This window comes from Microchirus variegatus, assembly GCF_963457635.1.
Source record: "Microchirus variegatus genome assembly, chromosome: 18".
NCBI classification, from domain to species: Eukaryota; Metazoa; Chordata; class Actinopteri; order Pleuronectiformes; family Soleidae; genus Microchirus; species Microchirus variegatus.
Genome location: NC_139819.1, coordinates 20,231,184 through 20,247,788, shown reverse-complemented (window position 1 = coordinate 20,247,788; position 16,605 = coordinate 20,231,184). Strand labels below are relative to the sequence as shown.

At 41.8% G+C, this 16,605-nt stretch overlaps 2 protein-coding genes across 2 annotated transcripts in view; both read right to left on the bottom strand.

Moving 5' to 3' along the window:
- Nucleotides 1-74: 74 nt before the first annotated feature.
- wsb2 (WD repeat and SOCS box containing 2) lies at nucleotides 75-9,083 on the bottom strand. Its single transcript, XM_083904459.1, has 9 exons — nucleotides 8,945-9,083; nucleotides 8,580-8,748; nucleotides 7,683-7,894; nucleotides 7,465-7,596; nucleotides 3,044-3,144; nucleotides 2,342-2,538; nucleotides 1,587-1,676; nucleotides 1,392-1,508; nucleotides 75-769 (listed from the first exon to the last, which is right to left on the bottom strand). The coding sequence occupies exons 1-9, from the start codon at nucleotides 8,982-8,984 to the stop codon at nucleotides 556-558; spliced, it is 1,272 nt and encodes a 423-aa protein (XP_083760585.1). The 5' UTR covers nucleotides 8,985-9,083; the 3' UTR covers nucleotides 75-555.
- Nucleotides 9,084-9,973: 890 nt separating this feature from the next.
- The window catches only part of vsig10 (V-set and immunoglobulin domain containing 10), a gene marked incomplete at its 5' end in the record, with an annotated part of 7,029 nt that continues 397 nt past the window's right edge, over nucleotides 9,974-16,605 (bottom strand). The window contains 8 exons of the mRNA XM_083904655.1: nucleotides 9,974-10,171; nucleotides 10,241-10,383; nucleotides 11,481-11,493; nucleotides 11,588-11,701; nucleotides 12,016-12,300; nucleotides 13,371-13,661; nucleotides 13,754-14,059; nucleotides 15,942-16,253. Of these exons, the coding sequence (XP_083760781.1) occupies nucleotides 10,077-10,171; nucleotides 10,241-10,383; nucleotides 11,481-11,493; nucleotides 11,588-11,701; nucleotides 12,016-12,300; nucleotides 13,371-13,661; nucleotides 13,754-14,059; nucleotides 15,942-16,253 (1,559 nt within the window). The 3' untranslated portion in view covers nucleotides 9,974-10,076. The remainder of the gene's footprint in view (nucleotides 10,172-10,240; nucleotides 10,384-11,480; nucleotides 11,494-11,587; nucleotides 11,702-12,015; nucleotides 12,301-13,370; nucleotides 13,662-13,753; nucleotides 14,060-15,941; nucleotides 16,254-16,605) is intronic.

The following is a 16,605-nucleotide window of genomic DNA, read 5'->3' as shown; positions in this document are numbered from 1 at the left end:
GTGAACTGAACAATGAATTTCGGTAATAACTGACGATAAAGTTGGTTACTTAGGGTGCTTTCTTACCTGGATTTTGTTCAGGGAGTAAATATGGTGGAAGTTTGCACTTAACCTTAGTTCGATTCAATGTGTGAGTGTGGGCCATAGCATTTATTGTTGTTCACTGGATGGTGATATACGAGGCTACACAGAGAAAACAATGCCATGTATCTGATGATGATAAGAAGATGCACTGACTCTGCATCCAGACATCTCAGAAGGAGAAGACGTGTTCTGGAACCAAGCACATAATGATTTATTCACCGGAAAATTCGTATTCTGACGACGCGTCATATAAGCCTGATTGAATTGTGCCAGAACGATGTGCGATTGTTTGGTTAGGGGAATCACACTTACTTTCAGAACAATAAACCAATGAAAGCACCCTCCGGTTAAACACCAAGCTTCTTCCACGTGTTTTAAGTGTTGTATGTGAACGGCCTCTAAATAAAAGAACAGTAAACAGAGGTGTATTATTAGTGGTCAATTCCAGTTGCATTTCTTTCAATGTTCAGTTTAATCTTCCCACTCCTCTTCCCCGTCAGAGCAGCAGGTCTTGAGGCATTCTGGGATGTTCCTGTATGTGAGGTATTCCATGATCCTTTTGGGGAGGGGCAGTGGCTCCAGCTGGTACGTAGAGACTGAGTGTCGCAGGATGGAGCGGCACAGGTGGCACAGGCTGGGCACCGTCCTGGGAGCCCTCCAGAACCTCACATGGCCGTCTCTGGTTCTGTGGGATGGGGAATGAGAGAACTTACACCGTGATACACCGTGGACAAATTGTCAGTCCATCTCAGGGACACACATAGAGACAAACAACCATCCACTCTCACACCTACGGTCAATTTAGAGCAGGGGTTCTTAAAGTTTTGATACATGAGGGCCAATTTAGGAACCCAACATTGGACCGAGGGCCGCCAAAGGAAAGAAAAATAGAAATAAATCCCTATTTGTAATAATTTTGACCAGATTGTAGTTCTACAGCTTACACTTATTGGTCTGTATCCAGTAATGTCCAATAAACATTTAACAAGCTTAGTAGCTCCTGGATTAAAACTATCAACAGTAATTCATTGCAGGCCACCAGAAATGTTTCTGCGGGCCGCACTTTGAGAACCAATGATTTGGAGTGTCTTATTTACCTAATCTTGCCTAAACTTTTGCTGTAGATGCTGATGACTTGTTCAAGCATTACTCTTGAGTCATTATGTTACTTATGGTATGGTACGTTATGTTACTTGTGTGGACTGATGTTCAAGTGCTGAAAGATACTCCGTTCTGACTATTTTAAGTCAGTAAATCCTGATCCAAAAAATTGGTGTTGCATTTAGTGTGGGAGACAACATTTTTACCCTGTGGCAACCACCCCGCCCTGTGGATGGTAGTTGCAGCAGAGTCCGTTGGCGTCTTGGTCTGCTTTTGTCTGCATCACCATCCCTTTCTGTCCTGGAGTCCAGATCCGCAGAGCTCTGCAAACACAACACGGCAGCGTGAAATCATTCTCTCTACATGACAAATGTGAGACGTCAAAGTGATGAACCACTCACCTGCCTTCAGTCACAATCGCCAAGTGCAAACCGTTGGGGGAGAATTGTATTGCTGAGATTTGGTTTTGCCCGTGGTTGTCAAAGTAGTCGCTGTGAGTGAAATAAACACGTTTATCAGGATGAAGCAAGAGCAAGAAAATCTTTGTGATGATGCGTCGAGTTTGACATCGTCACATGAAGAGGAAACAAAAATGAGAAACACATACAGGCCGGAGAAGCTGCAAAACACCTGGGCCTCGTTTCTAAAGCTTGTATATGCATAAAAGAAGGCGTACGTCAGTTTGGGATTTCTAAAAAAACAAACGTGATGGGAAATGTGTGCTCCTTCACAGTACCGATCACAGTCGGTATTTTGAATTTCAGTGTAGTAACTTTTTCTGGCCACATTCTTACATATGGCGTCTTTAAATAAACTCATTTATTTCTTTGAAATACACACTACTGGTCAATTTCGAGAACACATGAATCTAGCATAAAGGTTTTCTTATTTCTTTCTTTCACATATATATATATATTTTTTTTTATCATGAAGCAGGCAACAACATAATGGGATGGAAAAAAAGACCTTATTTTAAATCTTATGACATTGGTGAAGAGGACTCAGTGGTGTTAGTGGTGATAGTAGGAGATGTGTTTGACAGTCTGCACTGTCTTGGTGAAAACACATTTTACACTTGAAACTGTGATTTTTGTTGTCTGTGGTCCAACGTGTGGACAAAGGTGTAATCAAGAGTAAAAAGTGTGTGTGCACTCACACCAGCGTGGTCAGCTTCTCTGCTGTATACGGGTCCCAGAGGTCGATCCACCAGCTGCAGCCACTGAACGCTGCTGTGGCCAGCAGAGCGCCGTCAGGAGAGAAGTCACAGGACGACAGCAGGTAGAAGGTCTTCCGTGTTCCTCCTGTCAGGTTTCTGATGAACGTGTATGAGCGTAGACTCCACAGACACACCATCTGAGGGAGGTTCAATCATCAACGGCTATCATGAGGCTTTCATTTTTGATGGAGTAAGTAATTATGGGAAAGAGATTTGATCAAAGTTAAATTCAACATGCTGGAAAAATGCATTGATTTCATTTATAGTAATATACTGACTGAATAAAGAAAGATAGAAACAAACCATATTAAAATGTGACAATAGTTAACGGAATCTCGTAAAAGCTAAGCTAGTATCACTAAATTAAATATTTACATAAGCAGAAGACGAGAGAGAGGGAGAAGGACATTGAAAAATGAACACTTTTCTTCTTTCTGAAATGCTGGGTTTTTAACATCGTATACACAAACTGATGAACTGATAAAATGGGTCACTAAAATATCCGATAAAACACAAAAATGCTGCAGAAAATGTAGATTAATTAAAGGCTCAAGAAGGAGAAGGAGAAGCCGAGTTGTTTCAGACATCATGGACTGTTGTTAAAGAAGGATCGAACGCTTTTGATAACTTCATGTCACTCACTCTGTCAAATCGTCCCACAGACGCAATCATGCTGCAGTCTGGCGACACACAGCAGCAGCTGATCCAGTCTTTGTGGCCAGAAAGCACCTGCACCTTTTTACCTGCAACACACACACAGTCAGTCAGTCCTGAGTGTGATTAATGTGAACATGTATTTGCGTTTATATTTAATCAGAAGGTGTGGTCCAGCCTGACGACACGGTGAGACAACGTTACTAACAAGAACAGAGAACAGGGATGTGATGACAACATTTGTGTTTATTCTTACTGAGGGTAAAACACTCACCAGTGACTCTCTTTCTCTGGAAAATGGCCTTGCTAATCTACTACTACAAGGATTATTATTATTATTATTATTATTCATAGTAGTAGTAGTATAATTATTACTGTCTGTTTGTTTTTTGGTTTATAATCTTTATTTCACATTTCACTAGTATTTAAGGTTCAGTGTGTTGATATGCATGTTAAAAGTCTGATTTTAGTTGTTTTTTTTCTTTATGCCATGTTCATCTGACTAAAATCCGGCTAGTCTTAGTCGGAATAACAAACCTGGATAACGCGATTCATAGTCCGATTACTCATGCATGTATACACTTAGTCAGACTTGGTGTTCTGTGCACGCTCCAACATGTCCTTCCTGGTCTTTGACCCAGACATAGAAGGAGACGTATAAAATAACAGGGTACGGGTACAGCAGGTAATAAGCTAACAGAACCACAGTGCGCTCCATCTCACCGTCCGCTCTTTGTTTTTCTGTGACATGAAAGTCAACAGGAAACCCACTCAATACACACTAGCTGATAGAGAGATACAGCGCCACCTACGGAGCTAGACGCACGCGGCCATTAAATTGATTTTCTCCTCCGAATGTACCGTAAATGTAAACGTGCGTAGGACTCATCCACTCACCCCTCCCTTTTCCTTTCCCGAGCACATCATAGTTACATTTGCATACCAGTAAGGTTGTTGTTTTATACATATGCACAATACGCTTCTGTTTTGTCTGTACATACCAGTGCAAGATGGCCTCCATTAAGATGACAATATATTACTAAAGGCTTATACCAAGGCGTTTACTTAGTAACACACATACACTTACGGCTGGTGTATTTAATTTCTGCTAATAAACCTAAATTTGCGTTATTGTACTTGCTTCTTGTGTTGTTTGTAATTTGACTGAATACAAAAAGTCTGCCCTTTTTAACAATAAAATACAATGCAGCACTAAATACTTGATCTAAACGTCAAGGCGTGTCTTTGAAGCCACCAACAGCCCGATGACGACACCGGACAAAGAGAGAGAGTAAATCTTTGAAGCTCTGGGGTGGGAAGTTCAAACATGTATACACTACATTCATACATGTTTTAGGAACTGTAGGTCTGGACAGTTTAACTTCAAAACACTGCAAATTGATTCATATTACAAGGTTTGTGATGAGCTACGACATGTACAGGCACGTACAAGTGACAAAAACACACAGATGATAAACAGGCGATATCTCATCACGGATGATATCGCAAAACAGAATACGTCATCAGAAATAGAGAACCGGCCTGGAATGTAAAACTAAAACTATTCACCATCAAACTGTAGAGACTTGAAATGCTCTTGACCGTGTTCAGACACAGCATGAATATCCATGCTGGGTGATTTGATCTTAAATGTACAAATGTGCTTAGAAAGGGTGCTTTTCCATTATATGGATACTACCCGGTTCTACTCAGTTTGGTATCAAGCTCCTTTTTTCCCCCCTTATTTTATAATACTAATAATGCATTATATTTAAGGCGCCTTTCAAGACACTCAAGGTCGCCGATAGTAACATGGGAAGGTGTTGTCATAGCACAGTTGCACAAAACTGCCATGACGTCTAAGCAGGGCTCAGCACTTCTTTTTGGTGATTCATTAAAAAGATATGTTCAACAAATTGTCAGTACTTGAATGGGTTGTGATTCTGGCTCACTATCGCCGGCTTTTGGTCGTGCTGACACTAAATAGACCAGACCAACCTTTTTAGACATTTGCTTGATACATTTTGGAGATCAACTGATCTAAAGTTTGGCATTGTTTTCGGTTTTAGTCTTGGTTTGTGACTCGTCCACTAACGTCACTCTCTGTTGATCATGTCACATTTTAGTATTGCCTAACCTCAGGTACCAAACCAAAGTACCAGGTAGCAAGTACTCTCCCTAATGGAAAAGCAAAAAGTACGAGTAGAGGCAAGTCGACCTGAGTAATAATGGAAAAGTGACATTATGTGTAGCCATCTGCACAATATTTCAATAAACTTTAAAAAGCTTGAGTAGTGCTTTGGGCCAATGCCTGTCATTCTCAGAGAGTAGGTCATGTGTACATGTCTGCAGAGTCTGCCTACTCACATTCCATCTCAGTAACAGCGATTTGAGTACAGAGTTCACCTCATTCTTTGAGCAATGGGTTGTACATGTTCAAGATCATTGGGATCTAAACCTGGTTCTCACCAGTGGTGGAATGTAATAAAGTACAAATACTTTGTTACTGTACATTTTTCATGCAGCTGTACTTTACTTAAGTAGAATACATTTATTTTTACTTAGTTACATTTTGCAGCAATTATCTATACTTTCTACTCCATTACTACATTTCGACAATAAGTTTTGTTACATTTCTGATAAGTTCTGGACACTGGACCCGTTCTTTCTCCACCCTTGCACATCGCCCGCCGTCTCTGAGCTGGGACACTGAGCTGCGAACGGGCGAAGAGGGGCCCGGGGAAGCACCAGGCCTCCGGGTGCAGACGTAGTGGCCCAGACGAGAGTCAGGTGGGGGAGATTGTTAACACGCTTGTTACCACGTTACAAAAAGACGATGGTTTTTGCCGTAGGACGGGACAAAAAAAGAGGGACCGCTTTGTGAAGGGCAAAAGACGAGCCCATGTAAAGAGTGGTGACCCAGGGGGATAAACCTTCCCGGTGATTCTGGTGGATTATGGGATGTTTGTCCCAATACGTGAAACACAGAGAGACGGACAGTCATTTTGAGACCAATGTAAGCGATATGCGGAAAGTTATCGTTTACTATTGTTGCTAGGCAGCGAATGTTTATCTGGCAGCACAACTTGAATATTTTGGTTGTACGCCCCCTGCCGTTGCGGCAAATACTGCTACGAACAGCACGGTGAGTATAAACGCCTCCGTGTGCCCGCCGTCTGCAGAGCCCGCGCCACATCACACGCGCGAGTATAAACAAGGCTTGCACTGAATCAAAAACGTTTACAGCCTTGAACATATGGTAATTAACAGTGTTGTTGTTACAATGTTAATATGGTTAATGTACACTCACTCACTCACTCACTCACTCACTCACGAGGCTCGCAGGGATGCGAGGTGGGGTCACACCCTGAACAGGTCTAAACCTGGTTCTAATGAGGCAAGACCTCATTTCTGAGGAACTGGTTAAGGGTAAGGCTAAGATATGAACTGTGGTTAGGTTTGGATTAGGGAAAAGCATTACCTGGTTGTGGTTAAAGTTAGGGATTATATTGCATATTTAGGTTGTCCAAATGAATGGAAGTCAATGAAATGTCCTCAGAAGAAGAGCTGAGCAAACCCCTGTGTGTGTGTGTGCGTGCGGATGACTTCTCTAATCTCTACTGTTGTAATTTTCATCAACAAATCCTCAAAATAAAAGACTGTCCGTATTAGTGAGAAGATCAGCTTGATAATGAAGGTCATTGAGTGATTTGGTGAGTGTCTTCTAATAAGTTAGGGCTTGGACACAACAAATCAACACAAGTTTAAAAACTTCAGCCCCGTCTCTGACGTGTGAGCATACAGTCAATTTGTTATGGCAAGAGACAGAGATGGCAAGACGCATGTCAAACTAGGGCTGGGCGATATATCGAAAATTTATCGTTATCGAAATTTAAGACGATAATCAACGTCATTTTGCCCATATCGATATATTCGATAATTTTTTTAAAAAAGTGGTTTTTGGCTGTGTGTGTATGTAGGCAGGCTACAGTGTTTTCATGTCCCTTTAAGACCCTCGGCTGTGAGATCCGCATGTTCCTAATGACGATACGCTTCCTAGTTTTTAAATGATGCGTTCATGGCCACAGGTTTTTACAACTTCACGCAATACGACGTGCTATAACATACCACGCGAACACGACGAGGGAGACAAAACACAAATGCTTGCTCAAGGGCTCAGGCAGTGAGTCAGAGCGGTGTAAATGTTTCTTCACTCAGTCTCACACAAAATAAATCACTGCATTTGATACATATCAGACATAAAACACATACATGGTCAATTATGCAAATTATGTCATTTGGCGTCTTCAAACTTATCGTTCATTTATCGTTATCGCGGCGAGCTGCTCAATATATCGTGATATTGATTTGAGGCCATATCGCCCAGCCCTATGTCAAACTGCACATACCTTTGTGAGCAAGGTCCCAAATCCTCAGGGTTTTGTCTCGAGACGAGGACACGAGTGTGAGTGTCCCATTCTGTGGGAAAACCAGGTCCCTGACGACTCCTTCGTGACCATGGAGGTCAAATACAGCATGACCTAAAAGCGAATGAAAAGCTCTTTAATATCTGAAAACAGCACATAAGAACAACAACAACAACAACACCCACAGCAGCAAATCTCACCTGATAAGACATTCCAGATTTTGATGACTCCGTTCTCTAAGCCTGTGGCCAGGAGCAGGCTGTGGTTCCCTTTAGTTTGTGCAGGGTTATGTGGCTGTGCAGCAGTGCCGGACTGGGATTTTGGGGGTCTTGGTCCAAAAGCGAGGCCCCAAACTGGGTGACCACAACTAAAGCTCTTGTCTTCACGGTCAATGTCTCCACTCTGACTGTCTCTACGGGTGAGAGAAGAGCCTGTACGTGTAAGCAACGTGAAGCACCAGTGAAAGACTGCGTTATTATTATTATTATTATTATTATTATTATGCTTTTTCATACAGATACAGGAAAAGTATTCATCACAGCTCCAGAAGTCAGAATTTTCTCCTAATAATTATTGTAATTTTGATCTAATAAAAGCCCCTTTTTTTTCTATAAAGCTTCATAATTTCATAATTTAAATTATTGCATTAACTCTTCTGACACAGACAATCAAACGTAAGGCCAGACATGGTGTGTACACATCATTATTTAACAACTTTGTTCCCTGGGAACTTTTCAAACTAAACTGCATTTAACTTAAAATAATATCAGTCAATATATGTCACATTATGTATGCATTCGCTTCTGTCATGACATTTATATGGTTGAACTGGGTCTAATTTAAGTGGATATTAATGTGGGTACCTATATAAGAAAGTTTGCCAACGTTGAGAGTCGTGGACTCGCCGGTGGCACCTGAACGCATCATACGTGGATTAACAGCACAGGTACAGTGGCACCTGAACGCATCATACGTGGATTAACAGCACAGGTACAGTGGCACCTGAACGCATCATACGTGGATTAACAGCACAGGTACAGTGGCACCTGAACGCATCATACGTGGATGAACAGCGCAGGTACAAAAGCCAAACATACTCGGAGTCGAGAGGCCAGGCGACAACCCACACGACGCCGTGTCCCATCGACCAGGCGAACCAGGCTCCGTCCGGAGAGAAGTCCACGCTCCAGGTCTCACAGCCCGCCCGGCCCAACAGCGACGGAGGCCGCCGGGTCTTCAGCTCCAGGAGGAGAGCAGGGTCGGACGCTGGGAGGGAGGGAGGAGGGAGGGAGGACGGAGAAGCGGCGTCAGAGTCAGTTCAGCGGTTCACACATGAATCGTTTACTGACAGCTCGCCTCACTGTTCGCTGGGTTCTCTCTCTCACACACACACACACACGCGCACATTACCGCTTGGTTACGCACGGTTGCGATGACAACATTATTCTTCAAGTCCACTTACATGACCGCAGCAGCTCCGCGTTGTTTTCCGTGGAGCACATCCTGTTTGTGTGTTTGTTTGTTCTCCCCTTTTTTTGTCACATTATTCGCTAATTTCCCGCTGACTTCCGGTCTTCGTCCTCCGTCTTTGACTGTTCGCGTCCATCTGTTCCACAGGGAGACGCGGTGTTTACCTCCGTCTGAGACAAGTGTGGGAGAAAAATGTTCCGCTCATTTCCTGAACTCAAATCCCCGTCTCTGATTGGCTGCTCCGCTTCACACTCAAGTCACGAGGTCCTCTCATTATGTAATGAACAGTCATAAACAACGTCCCCCTTGTTTAAAAAAAAAAATATATATATATATATATATATATATAAAGCTTTTGTCATATACTTTTATACGTTCATGTCAGTATGTTTAGACCACAAAAAGAATTGTCTTTATTTCATACTTTAAATTATTGATGCATTAACTCTTCTGACACAGACAATCAAACGTAAGGCCAGACATGGTGTGTACACATCATTATTATTCAACAACTTTGTCAAACCATTAACAAAAGAAAAGAAAATAACAAAGACATATAAAATACTATGAATTACATCCAAACACATCATTTGGCTGGATTTGTTTCTCCTTTCAACATTTTGCTGAATGAACAACTCACTGACTTATCTTTGTTTATTAAATAAATGGAAACACCATCTTTGACCTCACTTGAACGTATAGCTGTATACATTTCAACTACTTAAAATATAACAAATACAACTATTGAAACAGATGGAACCCTACCAAGGGATTACCTTGATTCAAGTTGGATTCTTAGACACGAGTGTCAAACTGACATATGTCATAGTTACAGGGTGGAGACAGACGTCCATCTATGTATGAATCAGGTGAAAGTTATGCGACAGTCAACGACAGCAACAATCACATCTTTTATTATGTATAACTTAATTTGCTGCGTTAAGTAACAAAGCAACATGTTCAAATTGCTGTACAAAAAATCACAGACATCAAATTTAAAATAGTCACAACCCCATTACAAAACATTTTCCTTTTTTACACATCTGCTTCTGTTCACACTGTCAATGGGACTAAATTAAAAAATAATACAATTAAATTAAAATCATGTAAAAAACCTTAATACCCTAAAATGATACAAGTTCCACTGGCTCTTCTTTTCCTACAGTATCTTCCTGCTTTTGTGAGCTTGTGTCACCACTTTCTGCATCTTCATGGTCACCTGTAAAAAACACATACATACATCAGCACGAAACCGTAGCAATATGAACTTAAGATGAAAAAGTCGTACTCGATGGGATCCGGTGTATCTGAACAAGCGTTGTGTGGTTTCCGTTGGTTAACGGAGGAAGACGGGGAACAGCATCTTGGAAGATCTGCTCGTCATCCGATTCTACCAGATCCAGCACATCTCCTCTGTCCTCGTCCATTTGCCTAGAGAGCACGGAAACACCATTATGGGCTTCATTATCGAGGACGAAACCTGACGTAATCATAAATAAATAAATAAAGGAATACATAAATAAATACAAGAATAAATAATTAATTAAATAAATGCTCAATATTTATTTCTACATTTCTGTTCACCCACATTTATTTATTTATTTCTGTTCAGCTACATGTATTTATTTAATTATTTATTATTACGTCAGGCTTCGTCCATATTTCATAATGACGAATATCTGAAAATCTAGCTCCACTACACAGGGATTATTTTATTCTGCGTCTAAATTCTAAGAAGGTCTGGGACGTTTTAAGAAAGTAGTGAATTCACACTGCATCTAAAAGCAGCTAACTTCAAAGGCGTCTCTTGCAGGTTCTGGCCACTGGTAACGCCCTCCCACTTCATATTAGACAGGCCCCCTCACTGTCCATTTTTAAAACTCATCTTAAAACACATTTTTATTCTTCTGCGTTCAACTCAGCATGAGACTCTGCTCTTGTTTTAGTGTTTTATTGTTCAAACATTTTTATTGTTTAATAGTTTTATTGTTTTTTATTATTTAAACATTGTTACTGTTTTATAGTTTTATTGTTTTTATTTTGTCTCCTATGTTTTATGTGCCATGTTTTATTTATTGTACTGTTAAGCACTTTACACAGCTATACACCAGCTATAGCTGCCTAAAGCGCTCTATAAATAAAGTTGAGTTGAGTTGAGTTGAGAATGCTATGGGGCACAATTTGGTCATCACATGCACATGAGTCTCCACAAGAGTCCACTTTAACTGAGCTCAAATGGGATATACTGTTTATATACACACACATCACACTTTATCCTTTTATCTCCTTAGTGATATAGTTGTAGAAGAAGTGTTTGCAGGAAATATGAAAAATTAACTACTAAAATAAAAATATAATAAACCAATGTGAAATAATGAAATTAATTTTATAAATAAGAAATGTATTTGACCAAATAATTACAATGAAATCAGTATTGCAGTATGTAAATGTGTGGTTTAAATCCCTTTCATTTACTCCACTTGTTGACTAAAATAGGTAAACTGTATAAGTTAATGTGAGATACTCACCCAAAGCCACCACCTGAAACAACAGGATAAAGAGACATTGTGACATCAGTATTGGTGGATTTGTATGATAAACAGTAAAATTGTATGATTTGAGCTTTGGTTGTTACCCAGGCAAATTCCATGACGGTTGGAATAAATGGTTTTAGCGATGATGGCGGTGGATCCCACGATCAGAGCGGCTATAAAGATGCCGATGATCACTCCTGTGTATGTGGACGAGGCTGTGGAGAGAAAACAGGACAAACAGCAGCAAGTGATTAGGAGGCGGAGAAAAAGGAGGAGCAGCAGGTTTATCAGCATTCCAGCGGTGGAGTCGACACCTGCAGTGACTGGCTTTGTGTTTCAATCTCTGGTCTGTTTCATATGTACAGGACTTAAGGTGCATCATCCATCAGTCCTCACTATGTACCAGTTTGTACTCGTTTATATTTAAAACAACGCAGTATTCGATATAATATATATATATATATATATATATACATATATATATATATATATGTATATATATAAGATTTCATTCTCATCCCACACTGACTTTTCACAGTGAGGTAGACTTCCAGCTCGGTGACGTTGAGGGTGTTCTCGCTGCGGCAGAAGTAGACGCCCTCGTCATCCTTGCTGATGTTGTGTATGGTCAGCTTGAGGACAGGGCCTTCCTCAGACAGCACATACTTGGACCCGGGAACAATGTTTTCCTGCTGCAGCCCCTTTCTCCACGTGGTACTTGCAGGAGGCATGGACACGTACTCGGAGCAGGTTAGCGTGATGCTGGTCGCCTCCAGTGCCGTGGCTATGGGCTCACCTTCAGGATACGGAAGCTCTGGATGGGTCGGGGGAAAAACAGAAGAGGCATTAGAAACAGGGAAACAAACATAGCCTAACAGGATCCACGTAAAGACAGATGACGTTGAAAATGAAGAACTGTTGCACTGGGAATGTGTGATCTTGAAAACTAACGCAACCCTGTCCTACGTTAACCTGTCACCACAAAGCAAACTCAGTCTCGACTGTGCAACACAACACTGTGTCCATTGTGTGCATGTGGTGCTACTTGAATACAGCAAAGCTAATTATGATGATAATAATAATAATTATTATTATTATTATGGAAATCAAACAAGAAGCTGCTAAACACTTAAGTTGTGACATTACAATGCAGTTTACACAGTGAGCAGAGCTGTGATCATGTGATATGCTTTGGTTACCTCATCAATAATTATTACAATCATAGTTTCACATTCTGAAATATTTGCTATATAAAGCTGGGGCAGGGAATATAATTGATAAATAACTTCTGCACCTCCTCTAACCCTAACCACATATTGCCATGAGGAAATGTGACCCATACTTTTGACCAGTCATGTCCCTTGAGTGGAAATGTTGATATTCCAGATATTCTGCAAATCGACCTAGCAAACAAATGAATATAGAAAATAAAGTGCATGTCAATATGGGTGGAGCCTGTCTCCAGTCTGTCTGTGCTTGTCTAATGGGAGGACCTCAGTACAGAGAGCCTCCATCCTAAAACGTGTTACTAAGAACAATCGAGATGAACATCAACAAAAAAATAAAGATTCTAGTGATCTTGCCGACTAGAGGGGATTTAAGGTTAAGATTGTTTTAGGAGAGTAATGCTTGTATTAAGTCATACAACTGGTTTTGTGTCTCAGTTATTAGCAGACGAAAAGTCTCTGTGGAACTTGTCCTTTCTGAGGTCAATGATCATCAGAATCCTGTTGAACAGTCTCAAAGCCACACTGCGATGACTGAGTGAACACTGTAGAGTGTCACTGTGGCTCAGTAGCCTCTAAAGTGGAAAGTACATCAAACATTCAGTGGTTGCACATCTCACAGCTCGTCGTAAGGCACATTTCACCACAACAAACTTACTGAGGGTAAGAGAACACGACTTCTCCTTCCCTGGAGCGAGTGTCAGGTGCTGGCCCATGCACCACACAGTCTGGCCGTCAGACAGCAGGGAACGGTTCAGAGTCACAGACAGACTGTCCGTCATCTCTGTGGCATAAACACGTTGATTCCTGAGAGCTCCTTGTTCGCCTCGGTCTACCCCCAAGAGCAGAGTTGGGCTGGGATATGCTCCAAACCAGGTGCAGGTGAAATTGATATGGGATGGGTCCTGAGCTGGTGTCCACATACAATCTGGGTGTCTGTCCGGGGCATCTGCTCAGGCCAAAACATCAGTCAGGAGCTTAAAGTACACAAACAAATGTGTTATTACTTAAATATCTTGTGCATTTAGGCCCATTACTCACAGTAAACCAGCAGCTGTGAGCTCTTGTTGACGGTCTGATGAGAGACGGTGTTGTTGGCGCTGCAGCGATAAACTCCCTGAGCACTGGGCTGAACCTCTTCCATCCTGTAGTCCAGCCAGGATCCAAGCATGGAAATGAGCGAGTCGTTGGTGGACGAAGCTCCGTCAAAGGCCCAGATCAGACGCTGAGACGGGTAAGAGGAGCCGGAGCAGTTAAAGAAGACAGTGGAGCCCTGATAGACCACGAGCGTCCCGTTGGACAGAGCGATGGCTGGACCAATGGACAGAGATGCAACCTGTGGATCAGCTGAAAGAATTATGTACAGTGGATTATCTCATCTGTAGACGTTCAGAAAAATGACTTTGAAGTGTAGTCTGTGAATATGAACAAATGTATGTTACATTCAAATGATTTTGAACACATAAATTAAATAAATGCTGATTACAATATATTTAGCAATATCAGAGGGTATCACTATTCTTATTTTCATTTGAAAAACATATTTAAAATGATGATTACTGTGTTAGTCCAGATCTGTGAGGAAACAAAATCTGTAGAATAAGATGTGTGTAGGTCATGAAAATAAATCATCTAAAATTATATTTTGACACATATTTTGGAATTTTCTTTAACAAATATTGCGGCCCTACAGGCTGGTACAATTTCGATTAATTGTTCATTCATGTTTTTTTCAAAAACTATAGTGATAACTTTTCCATGTAGTGTGCATGTGGTAAACTACATTTGCAAATAATCTGAGCCAACATGCATGTTTTCCATATGCTTGGAAAGCCTGAAGAACCTGTTTGTGTTCACAGGTTTACATTCAGAGCAGTGGCGTAGGCAGAAATAATATTTTGGGTGGGCCAGTGCAAAAGTGGGTGGGCCATCTTTGCCCAAAAAAGGAATTAGAACTTTAAAATGACAACTATAGACAAACTGGAAAAACAATGACTATTTTCTTTGTAATATTATGCATTGCAAAGGCAATGGCGGCAAAATACTGCCTATAACACAAGCTCTACCATCAGAGCTATATAAAGGCAGTGTAGACAAAAAAAAAAACGCAATTATTTGCGTATCGTCGCTATTGCACGACTAAATTAAATCATTATATTGCACCAAGTGCCAGTAAACCCAAACAGCAGAAAAGTTGTTAACTTGTTAGCTTTTTAGCTGAGTTTCTGACCTTTCTGTGGGTATGCAGCATGTCTGTGTTTGTTAAAGTTAGGGGCAACGTCAGTGCTGTGCAGGGATAAATCCGCAGGTAAACTGCAACTGTGCCGGGGAACAAACGTCCGGGGCCGGGCTGACCTTGTGGGCTATTGACTCTGAAATGTATTTCCTTTACATGCATGTTTTTATTTTTTTTCTACAAACAAAATACATTTTTATCATACTTGGCTGGGTGGGCCAGTGAGTAAACTGGGCGGGCCAGTGCCGCCCAGGCCCACTGCTGGCTACGCACATGATTCAGAGCCGACTCTTGGCATGGGCCAAGGAGGTGGTCGAGTAAGGAGAGTTTGTACCACCCCTCTGATCCTTACAATTGTCACTGGGCTGGTGGCTTTGCACGGTGCACACTTGCAGGTGTGTCATGCCATACCATGCAGCGTAGTGCACAATTAAAGTAAACAGAGATGACAAGTTTCGAGGACGGAAGCAGTAAACAGGTGCACAGGGGAGGAAACAGAGAGAGTGGAGCCAAACGTGTCATCTTTGACTGAATTCATGACTTCATAAGAGCTGATAAAGCAGTGTGTGAAACACTGAGCAATGACCTGGATGGGAGGGAACTGCTGCCTCTGGAAATGCAGAATTTCCCACATGTGCCAAAAGCCACAAGGACCAATATGTGGGTGGCCCTCAGAATCACTGTCACAGTGCAGGAGCTTCTCAACAATGAAGCTGATGAAGACCTGAGACAGAGTACAATGTCTCAAGAGTGACTTCATCCCAACGCATGAGCATCACAATTTATGACTTTGCAGCAAAGATGTGTCACATTTAAACCACCTGTAATGGAAGTGTTTTATTACCATATACTACTATTGTTATTATTACTATGCCGAGTAGTGTTTTTATGAATCTTCAGGGTCTGTAGATTAATCTAGTCCACATTTCAGAAGCCTAGGTACAGTGGTTTTTTATCTATTCTTTGATGAATTAAAAAAAGAGGGGAACTCACTGGCGACTTGAAGCAGGACACGTGCGTGGAAGATGTTGTTGCCAGGTAATATGGAGGTGCACAGGTAGGTGCCTTCATCTCCACGGATCACCTCCGCGATGTTGAGGCTGCCGTCCCGCAGCACCGTGAGCCGCTGGGCCGCGGGGGCAGAAGAAGAAGGGTCACCGCCGCCTCTGGCAACTTCTCGTCCGTCTTTCAACCACGTCGTGAGAGACGGTGTCACGTTACCGGCGGTGTAACACGGAAGTAGAGCGACGTCGCCCGGTGCTGCTGTCAGTGCCGTGTCGGTGTCGGTGTCGTCCGAAACTGTCACTTTAAGAAGGAGAGAAAGAAAAGCACAAATCACTCAACTGTGATTTTTCTTCTTTTTTTTACACAAACACCCGTCGCACCTGCGCGTCTTTGACAACAATGATAAAAACTTAAAAAAAAAAAATACCTCACCTGTTGCACATAAGCACAGATAGAGAAGCGCTGAAGTCTTCATGATAACTTCTCTACATCACCTTCACACTGAACAAAAGACGTTCACAGTCAAAAACCTGTCTGACCAGTCCACCAGTGTGTGTGTGTGTGTGTGTGTGTGTGTGTGTGCGCGCGCGTGTGTGTCTGCAGCCCACTGTGGACACCGGTCCTCCCATTATAACCCCCAGTGAACCGAGGA